The 11,322-nt window shown below is 37.4% G+C and overlaps 1 protein-coding gene across 1 annotated transcript; it reads left to right on the forward strand.

Moving 5' to 3' along the window:
* The first annotated feature begins 2,296 nt into the window (after positions 1-2,296).
* On the forward strand, positions 2,297-3,265 carry LOC126494472 (olfactory receptor 867-like). Its single transcript, XM_050131839.1, has one exon. It carries the CDS (start codon positions 2,297-2,299, stop codon positions 3,263-3,265), a length of 969 nt encoding a protein of 322 aa, XP_049987796.1.
* Positions 3,266-11,322: the final 8,057 nt, after the last annotated feature.

The raw sequence follows: 11,322 nt of genomic DNA on the forward strand, positions 1-11,322 counted from the left end.
GGGTAGGCTTGAAGCACAGAGAGGATGTGTGTAGTGGGCTAGATCCTTAGAAGAGTGCAAACTGGAAAGTGTTTATTTAGACTGTTATTATAAAGAGCCTGTACTTCAAAGACACTTCAGTTTTCAATGAGCCCTTTTACAGATCTTAATCTGTTTCAGTCTTAGCAATATTGGTTATTTTTCCAGTGTCACTTTCTAAAGAGTATCCATCTATTCTCCACTTCTTTATGGAATTTGTAGAATCCGGTAAGACTTCCTTTTCCAATTTCATACTCAGAAACTATTCAAGATCCATTTCTAGGATTATGGTTTTATATTCATCTCTTTAAAAATGTTAATGTATTTTAGTTTAAATTCACTATACTTACATTTAGGTATAGAAAATTGGAAGATTCCACTTTTGTAGGTGATTTCTCAATATTTTACTTCAAATATTTATATTTATTCAAGTTCTGTTGGGATCAGATGACTCATCAAACAGCACCTGAATATGGGTGTGATGATTAAGAAAGAAAGACAAAAGACAGAAGATAGAGGGAGAGCTCCCGGTGTATAGTGCAGCAGTCCTGAATTTGTCTCTTATAGCCCTCTTATACCCAAAGCAAAAGTGGGTGGCGAAATGCTTCCTTACCATGGTTCTAAGAGCAAGCAAGCATAACCACCACCTCCTTAATACTCAAAATATATAGCAACCACTCCTTTGGTCAAACACCCTGTTATTTGGCCTTTAGAAGAAAGAACAAGCATGAACCCTCTGACCTCCATTCAGGCTGGAGTGAGTCACTGTGGGCTCCCACAAGCTCCTAAATTTTAATAATCAAAATGTAATTTTTTCAAAATACTAATTATGGAACAGAACCATCAGGATTTCAGACTAACAAAGAATGTGAATCAGTCAATGTTAGAGAGACAAAGAAAACACAGAAGACAATATGTGAACCTCATACCTTGTCCTTGAGGTCCTCATCCTCTGCTTCATATTTCACAAGCCAAATGCCAGACTGCCACCTCAGAGAGAAATTGCATACTAGTCTCTTGAGCTTGAATACTTCTCTCCATTTCTTTTTTGCCTTTTGGTCTTTTCTCAAATGTTCCTATTTCAGGGAAGATACTACTATCCACTCTTTCACTCTCACAAGATAAACTATTGATTACTTTGCAGGTATTTTTTCAAAGGCAAATAACATTCTCAGGCATTCATAATGTTAACACTTTCTTGCATGGAAAATTTATAACTTATATAAGTAAAAAAAGTCTTTTACTTTTCTTTGATGATTTGGTTTAAATTATATTTCAATATCTGTAATCAGATTAACCGATTATAAAGATTTACCATTAGTGCTCCTGATTTTACAATAATAATCCAGTTTATGGACAGGGAAGAGCATATGAGCATGCACTCCCCATACTTATTATAGTGATAGTGTGCTTCTTGTTTCATATTCTCATCTCTATAGACCACTGCTCTTTTCTCTTTCCAGACACATTCACTTGGAAGCAAGTGTTCAAAAGAAGGAGCTGTAGGAAACCTCATTGATTCAAAGGAGTGCAAACAACTTTGTTGTATTTATATCATAAATACATCATCAATTCCTGCTGCTCTAGAAAATACCTTTTGGGTATTCTCAATGATAGTTATGCATGAGAAATTTAAGAAGTCACATAATTTTCTCAAGACTACATAGATGTCAATGGACAAACCAAAATTATGTTAAAGAAATATAACAAAATTTTTAACTTGTAAATCATTGTTCAATATTTACTTTTGAAATTTTGTTATGCACCCAAAATAATTATCATAATAGAGCAGATTTATATTAGTAATAATAATATAAAAATGACAACTGACATTTTCAAAATATACTACTCACAAGGTATTTTAAAAAAACAAGAATAATAATGTTAGAAAACAATTATGGGCTCAGAGACAAAGTTATGAAGATTTTAGAGGGAAATTCTCATTCTGTTAAGAAAAATAAATTACTGCAGTTATAAAGAAAAATTAACAAGAAAACCTCAAGTGTTTATAGGGCTTATTAAAGAATAAATTTTCTATATTGGCTTAAATATAAAATTCCATTAATAGCAGTTTTAGAAGTTAAAGAAGAGAGATATTTGACTAAATTAAAAAAAAAGAGTGATTACACATATTTACAAATGGTTACAAAAAATCACTTGTTTAAGTAAATGAGAATTGTTGTCATTATGAAAGATATGCTTTCCCAAGTTATTTTGTGACTTGACAGTGGTATTAGTTGAAAACTCTCATCTCATCTTTAACAGAAACAAAAGTTAAATGGAAACAGAAAACGATACACTGATACCAGAATTTCTCATTGTGGGCCTCTTAGATAATCCTGAACTGCAGCCCATTCTCTTTGGACTGTTCCTGTCCATGTACCTCGTCACAGTGCTTGGGAACCTGCTCATCATCCTGGCTGTCAGTTCTAGCTCCCACCTCCACACTCCCATGTACTTCTTCCTCTGCAACCTGTCTTTTATTGACATCTGTTTCGTCTCAACTACAATACCAAAGATGCTGGTGAACATGCATTCACAGAGAAAAGGCATCTCTTACAGAGAATGCCTTACACAGGTATATTTTTTTACTATTTTAGTTGGAATGGATAATTTTTTACTTACTTTAATGGCCTATGATCGCTTTGTAGCTATCTGTCATCCCCTCCACTACACTGTTATCATGAGTCCTTGGGTATGTACCCTTCTGGTCCTGATATTTTGGATCATCATGTTCTGGGTCTCCCTGACCCTTATTCTATTGACGAATGAATTAAACTTCTCCAGAGGAACTGAAATCCCACATTTCTTCTGTGAACTGGCACAAGTTATCAAGGTAGCCAACTCTGATACTCACGTCATTAATATCTTTATGTATGTGCTGACTTCCCTATTAGGTGTGATTCCTATGATAGGAATCTTTATGTCTTATTCACAGATTATCTCATCCTTGTTAAGGATGTCCTCTACTGTGAGTAAGTACAAAGCCTTTTCCACCTGTGGGTCTCACCTCTGTGTGGTCTCCTTGTTCTATGGGTCAGGACTTGGAGTTTACTTCAGCTCCTCTGTTTCTCATCCTTATCAGAGAAGAATGATTGCCTCATTGATGTATACTGTGATCAGTCCCATGCTGAACCCGTTCATATATTGCCTGAGAAACAAGGATGTGAAGGATGCTCTTGGAGAACTTGTCAACAGAGTTGTCTTGTGTCCATCCATACTGAGAACTCTAAGACAAATTTTATGAACATACCCATCCTGGGTGCTCTTTTTCTTTTTTTTTCTATCATACACCACATGCCTAATTTACACTATTTAGAAATTATTTTTAACTTTTCATTTTTGTATTTTTAACAGAAATTACTTTAATTCCCTAGGCATGCTGATTAAAGATTGTAATTGTGCTTTTGGGATTTTTATGTAAAATGTTGTGAATTATGACTCATGAATTCATACGAGTTCATCCTAAATCATTTTTGGACGGTTATTTTTCTTTACCTTAATTTGATAGGATTCTTGTTTTTCCTAAAGGAAATATGATATTGCTCACATCAACACTATTCTCATATGAGTTATTTTACTATCATTCAACATAGGTGATTTCATTCTGAAAACATTTTGTATTGTTTTTTCAGTTTTCATTTTTTTTTATTTTTGAGATTATAGCTTAATGACATTCTTTATTTTCTTTTTTCCCTCCAAAATCTCCCATATACCTCCCTTTATCCTTCAAATTCATGGTCTCTTTATTAACTAATATTACTACTGCAGGCATATACATATATGTATATACATATGTATTTCTTATTATAATAATTTCAAGATAAATAATGTTACTTCTATGTTATATGTATGTATGTATGTATGTCTTCAGGGGTAATGGATTTGACACTGATGTTCTCTTTCCTAGGGAAAACCACCTCTTCTCTGTCCAGATTTTATTAGTTGTCTATAGTTACAGAAATCTTTGTGTAGTTGAGCATATTTATTGGTGTCTTATTTGTTCAGCTCATATTTGGACAGTCATGCTTGTGAGACTCTATGGGTATAGTGTCTGCTATTTCAAGAATACGCATTTTCATTGTTCCTGATACTTTGACTCTCATAATCTTTCCTTTCCTTCTTCCACAATTTTTATAGCTACCTACATTGAGACTGGACTCCACATCTGCAATTGTATTGATTGTGCCTTTCTGTAGAAATGTCTGTTGGTTTCAGAGAGAAGTTTCCTTGATTAGGGGTAAAGAGTTCACTTATTTGTCAGTATAAGGACAAATATCTAGAGATTGCTGGTAGGGATTTTGCTGGTTTAGTAAATTAGTACTTGTAGATTCTTCTCCAATATCATGGTAGTGAAATGTGTTATTCAAGCAACCAACATAGCTGGCAAGCAACCTACCCAGTTATGATTTCTGTTAACCACATTGATGACCAGCATGTCATGATGACCTTAAGAGTATAAAAGTTATGCATCCTTCTTTATAATAGATTTCACTCTTTGGACCTAAGACCTGGCCAACAGGAAGGAAACTATGCCTAGTACTGGAAATCTATCTAACTCTGTAGAGCTAGTGTGATCAGAGAATAATCTGAGGTTGTGACAGTCTGTAATTTAAGCTGTACAGTGAATCTTATATTTACTGTGCCCTCTTATGCAATGATAATTGGGGTTTAAACAGGAAATCTTCATAAAGTTGTTTTGTAAGAAGTTTTATTCCTGTAATTCTCTTTTAAAAAAATGTTATAGACATGATGTGGGAGTCTTCTGTTTTGAGTTGATTTAGTTGGTTAATAAAGAAACTGCCTGGCCCTTGATAGGACAGAAAATTATGTAGGAGGAGTAAACAGAACAGAATGCTTGGAGGAAGTGAGGCAATCACCATGCCTCTCCTCTCTGAGACAGACATGATGAAGTTCCAGCCCAAGATGGATGTACGCTAGCATCTTCCTGGTAAGACACCAACTCGTGGTGCTCCACACATTATTGGAAATGACTAAGTCAAGATGTGAGATTTAGCCAGTAAGAGGGTAGAGTTAATGCGCCAAACAGTGTTTAAAAGAATGCAGTTTGTGTGTTGTTATTTTGGAGCATAAGCTAGCCAGGCAGCTGGGAGCAGGGACACAGGGAAGCCCACAGCTCCTTCTACAAATGGCACCCAATGTTGGGCACTAAATCCACAGAGATCTTGAGAAAGCTTGGGAAAGAATAGAGTAAAGCATGTTTTTCTTGGTAGCAGCAATTTCTCAGGTCTGCTCTGCTTGCTAGAGGCAAGCAAGCACTCTCATCTAAGAGAGGCTTTCTGACTCAGCTTTAGCTGCAAAACCCTGCAGAACTTAAGAAGTCCTGCTATGAAATACTTAAAAAGTATTGATAAAAGCTGACTGCATGCTTGTTTGTTTTCAGTCATAGCAGGAAAAAAGTTGTGCTGTTTTAAAATGCCAGCTTTCTGGGCCATCCTTCCAGGGCAAACTCTGACTCTTTGAGGCAGGAGGTCAGCTGCAGAGAGAGCATTTGAGTGTTGCAGCTTGCTTGCTGGCAGGGACCTTGAAACGCCATAGAGTTGTGTCAATAAAAATGGCAACAGCCGGTACCTCTGCCCTGAGGCTGGAAAGCTAAGGAATGGCCTAGATCCAGCCACCAAATCCATGACTTTAATCCTACCCATATTGCTCAGTAATTTAAAGGCTCATGTGGTCAGCAAAGAGAAAGATACAGTAAAGAGGGATTCAAAAACAAACAAAAAAACCTTTAAATGATTTACAGTGTGTTAAAAGTATATGCAGGCTAAAAGTTAACATTCGTAAAGTAAAAAAAAAGGGAAGAATTAGAGTAGTTGGGTGTGGGAGGCAGAAGGAGATTGACCTCTGATACATCAAGGGACAGAGGTAGATTGACCTCTGTGACTTCAAGATGTGGCAGCACATGCCTTTAATCCCAATGCCTGGGAGGCAAAGACAGATGGATCTCTGAGAGTTCAAGAACAACCTGGTCTACAGAGTTATTCCAGGACAAAGATATACAGAGAACCTGTCTCAAAAAATAAAAGTAAAAATAAACAAAATAGAGTTAAAATAAAGCCACACAAAGATGGAAAATACACAGAGAATCTTGATACTGTATACTATTATGCTCTCTTTGAATTGTTTGAATGCTGAGGAAGGAGCAACAGCTGCTAAAAGATACACAGAGAATCTTGATACTGTATACTATTATGCTCTCTTTGAATTGTTTGAATGCTGAGGAAGGAGCAACAGCTGCTAAAGATATTTGTTTATAAATGCTGCTGAACTAATCCAACATAGATATTTTGAAAATACCTTGACTTCAGAATTTGGATCTAAGGATATGATACTTGGGAAAAGAGATTCTTCTTTTGTTTTCACAGAGGATGAGACCCTGTGGATTGCTTCTATCCCAATTTGGTATGATAGACCACGCCCTCCTGAAAGGTTGCTGTGAACACCTTGAGAAAATTACTTCATTCAACCGTCAACTTAGATGAACCTATCAGACAGGTTACACCATGAAGGACCTGAATAACAGCACCCCTATACAGCACAAAGCAGTTTGGAGAGAAATAACTGTGCCCATATTCCCAAATATTGTTTATAAATGTTCTTTTTTTACATTTAAAGGGGGATATGATAGAGATATGAATAATTTGCATTGGTATGGATTTGACTTTATTGATATAAATTTAAGGCCAATCTTGTTATATGTATATGTGTTTCTGATATTGATTAAGGTATTGTGATTGTGTAGTTCATGTAAAAATGTAATGTATATAGGTTGTTAATGAATAATTATCAATAATAGTCAAGCTTGTAGTCATGTTAGTTAGATTTTCTAGATATATAGAGATATATTCCAGTAAGATAGGCATTCTTCATATCTTTCAAAGACTACAGAATATGGTATTTAATGTTTTAATAATTTTGGGCTTTTCATGACAATGAAACATATCTGCTCTTGGCAGCACCAATCTACTTCAAAAGGAGGATGGGCATCGAAGAGGCTCCTTATGGAGTTTGATAGCCATTTGAGCAAGAAACTGCTCTTGCATGGACGATTGCATAAACTGGACACAAAGAACCCTCAGAGAGAGGACTGCTGAACTTGCCTAAAGGTGAGATCATCTTTCAGCGTTCCTGATTCATGAAAGATTCTGCAAGACATTCTGCAGGACACAGCAGATAGTGACTGAACTGCCTTTGAAATTTCCTACTTCATGGAAATGTCTGCTGGAAACTATGGGCCTGAAGGCCGAAGATGGATGCCCCAATGGTACAGAGAAACTTTGGGTGACTGTCCAGGCAGCGAGATGTCTCTGTGATTTCTAGAGTTTTGTAACTTGCTTACTTCTCATTTACTTAGGTAATAGTATATGCTTCTGGAGTCTTTGATGAAGTTGAAGAATATATAGATAGTTATAGTTTTCCTTAGTTATGATAAAAGATAAAATAGATGCAAATATTGTAACTGTAATTCTTACTTGATAACTTTTGTTATATGTAATTTTACCATGTTAAAGTTAAAGCCTTCCTTTTTTTGTTTAAACAGAAAAAGGGGAAATGATGTGGGAGTCTTCTGTTTTGAGTTGATTTAATTGGTTAATAAAGAAACTGCCTTGGCCCTTGATAGAACAGAAAAATAGGTAGGTGGAGTAAACAAAACAAAATGCTGGGAGGAAGTGAGGCAATCGCCATGCCTCTACTCTCTGAGTCAGAATCTTTTGGTAAGACACCAACTCGTGATGCCACACACATTATTAGAAATGGGTTAGTCAAGATGTGAGAGTTAGCCAGTAAGAGGATGGAGCTAATGGGCCAAGCAGTATTTAAAAGTTTGTGTGTTGTTATTTGGGGGCATAAGCTAGCTAGGCAGCCGGGAGCTGGGACACAGGGCAGCCCACAGCTCCTTCTACATAGACACACGACCCAGCCTCACCCAAGCCTGCCCTGTTGCCTGCATGGTCCTGGGCTCAGGAACAGTTTCTGCTCCTGCACCAAGGCTACCCACCCAGAGGGGTGAGTGTTTGTCTGCCCAGCAGGCCTGAAGGTCCCCACAAGGGAGTATGGGCACCTTCAGCTTGTACTTCAGGGTTTCCTGTGTTCTACTAGACTGCGCCCTGCTCCCCAAGTTTGCCCTTTTGTCTGTGGTGTCCTTGGGCTAACAGGCATCCCTGTTTCAGTGCTGTGGAGTTCCATCTGGAAGAATGAGTGTGTGCTATCCTGGGGCAGCCTGTCCCACTCCCCGTCCCCCAGCTCCTGCCGCAGGAGTGTCTTTGTTATACACGACCCAGCCTCCCCCAAGCCTGCCCTATTGTCTGCATGTTCCTTGCCTCAGGAACAGTTTCCTGATCCTGCACTAAGGATATCCACCCATAGGGGTGAGTGTCTGCCTGCCCGGCTGGCCTAAAAGTCTCTGCAAGGGAGTGCGGGCACCTTCAGCTTGTGCTACAGGGTCTCTTACATCCTACTCAACCCCATCCTGCCCCCCACATTTGTCCTTTGTCCTTGGTGTCCTTGGGCAACCAGGCATCCCTGTCTCAGTACTGAGGAGTTCCATCCAGACAGGAACAGTTCCTGCTCCTGCACTGAGGAGATCCACCCAGAGAGTCAGTCACAGCAAAGACTGGACCAAACATCAGGACTCTCCTGGCTGCATTTGAAGGAACAGTAGGGCAGGCGCCAATGAAAGACTTCTTCCAACAACCTGAAAGGCAATATGACATCACCAGAATCCAGGGATCATGAAACAAGAAGAATTGAACACCCTACTCCAGAAGAAATAGAAGAAATCGACTTTAAATGGAACTATATGAAAATAATAGAGGACCTTAAACAGAAGGTGAAAAACTGCCATAACGAAATAGAGATGACAAACAAAAAGATAGAGGTAATGAATAAATCTCTCAAAAATACCCAAGAAAAAGCAATCAAACTGGTAAGGGAAATGGTTCAAGATTTGAAAAATGAAATGGAGGTAATTAAGAAAACACAAACCGGGGGAAGGCTGGATATGGAAAATCTGGGCAAATGAACAAGAACTACAGAGACAAATATTACCAACAGAATACAAGAGATAAAAGAAATAATCTCAGACACTGAAGATGCTATAGAGGAAATAAAATCACTGATTAAAGAGCAAAACAAATCCAATAAATTCTTAACACAAAACAATCAGGAAATCTAAGAGACCGTGAAAAGACCAAATTTAAGAATAATAGGGGTAGATGAAGGAGAAGAATTACAGCTCAAAGGCCTAGAAAATATATTCAACAAAATTATAAAAGAAAACTTTCAGGGCTGGAGAGATGGCTCAGCGGTTAAGAGCATTGCCTGCTCTTCCAAAGGTCCTGAGTTCAATTCCCAGCAACCATATGGTGGCTCACAACCATCTGTAATGGGGTCTGGTGCCCTCTTCTGGCCTGCAGGCATACACAGACAGAATAATGTATACATAATAAATAAATAAATTTTTTAAATAAAAAAAATAAAAAAAGGAAAAAAAAAGGAAAAAAAAATTAAAGTAAGAAAATTTTCCCAACCTAAAGAAGGATATTCCTGGGAAGGTACAAGAAGCATACAGAACACCAAATAGACTGGATCAAAAAAAGCATAACCATGACATATAATAACCAAAACACAAAACAAACAGAATGAAGAACAGATATTAAGAGCTACAAAGGAAAAAGGTCAAGAAACATACATATAAAGGAAAACCTATCAGAATTACACCTAGCATCTCAATTGAAACCATGAAAGCCAGAAGTTCTTGGATCAATGTGCTGCAGATACTAAGAGAACATGGATGCAAGCCCAGACTACTATACCCAGCAAAGCTTGCATTCACCATTGATGGAGAAAACAAGATATTCCAGAACAAAAACAGATTTAAACAATACGTTGGCACAAACCCAGCCTTACAGGAAATACTAGAAGGAAAATCACAAACTAAGGAAGCCAATAACACCCATAATAACACATGCATCTGACAACCCTCCACCAGCACAACTCAAAGAAGTGAAACACACAAACTCTACCACCAAAAAAATGACCAGAGTTAACAACCACTAGTCATTAATATCACTGGACTCAATTCAACTATAAAATGGCACAGGTTAATGGAGACGAAATCAGGATCCAACATTCTGCTGTTTGCAAGAAACACACCTCAACCTCAAAAACAGACACTACCTCAGAGTAAAAGTTTGGGAAAAGGTTTTCCAATCAAATGGACCAAAGAAACAAGGAGGTGTGGCTATACTAATATATAATAAGATTGATTTCAAACTAAAATCAATCAGAAGAGATGGAGATGGACACTTTTTACTCATAACAGGAACAATTCATCAGGAGGAAGTCTCTATCCTGAATATCTATGCCCCTAATATAAAAGCACCCACATCTGTTAAAAGAAACATTACTAGAACGCAAAGCATACATCAAACCCCACACTCTAATAATACGAGATTTCAACACTCCTCTCTCACCAATGGGAAGGTCAACCAGACAGAAACTTAACAGAGAAATAAGAAAACTATCAGATGCAATGAACCAAATGGACTGAACAGACATCTATAGAACATTCCACCCAAACAGAAAGACCTTCTTCTCAGCATCACATGGAACCTCTCAAAAATTGATCACATAATGGTAACAAAGCAAACATCCATAGATACAAAGAAATTGTAGTAACCACCTGTGTACTATCGGATCACCATGGATTAAAGTTAGAATTCAACAACAATGCTAGCCCCAGAAACCCGACAAACTTATGAAAACTGAACAGTCAACTACTGAACCACACCTTGGTCAAGGAAGAAATAAAGAAAGAAATTAAAGTCTTCCTTGAATTCAATGAAAATAAAGAGACAACATACTCAAACCTATGGGACACTATGAAAGCAGTGCTAAGAGGAAAGTTCATAGCACTAAGTGCCCACTTAAAGAAAACAGAGAAAGCACACATTGGAGACTTAACAGCACACCTGAAAGCTCTAGAAAAAAAGAAGCAGGCTCGCCCAGGAGGAGTAGAAGACTGGAAATAATCAAACTGAGGGCTGAAATCAACTAAATAGAAACACAGAAAACAATCCAAAGAATCAATGAAACAAAAAGCTGGTTCTTGGAGAAAATCAACAAGATTGACAAACCCCTATCCAAACTAATCAAACAACAGAGAGAGAACACCTAAATAACTAAGATCAGAAATGAAAAGGGGAACATAACCACAGACACAGAGAAAATTCAGAGAATCATTAGATCTTACTACAAAAGCCTATATGCCAAAAAATTGGT

This window comes from Alexandromys fortis, unplaced genomic scaffold (assembly GCF_014885135.2).
Source record: "Alexandromys fortis isolate MF-2015 unplaced genomic scaffold, M_Fortis_MF-2015_v1.1 scaffold_350, whole genome shotgun sequence".
NCBI classification, from domain to species: Eukaryota; Metazoa; Chordata; class Mammalia; order Rodentia; family Cricetidae; genus Alexandromys; species Alexandromys fortis.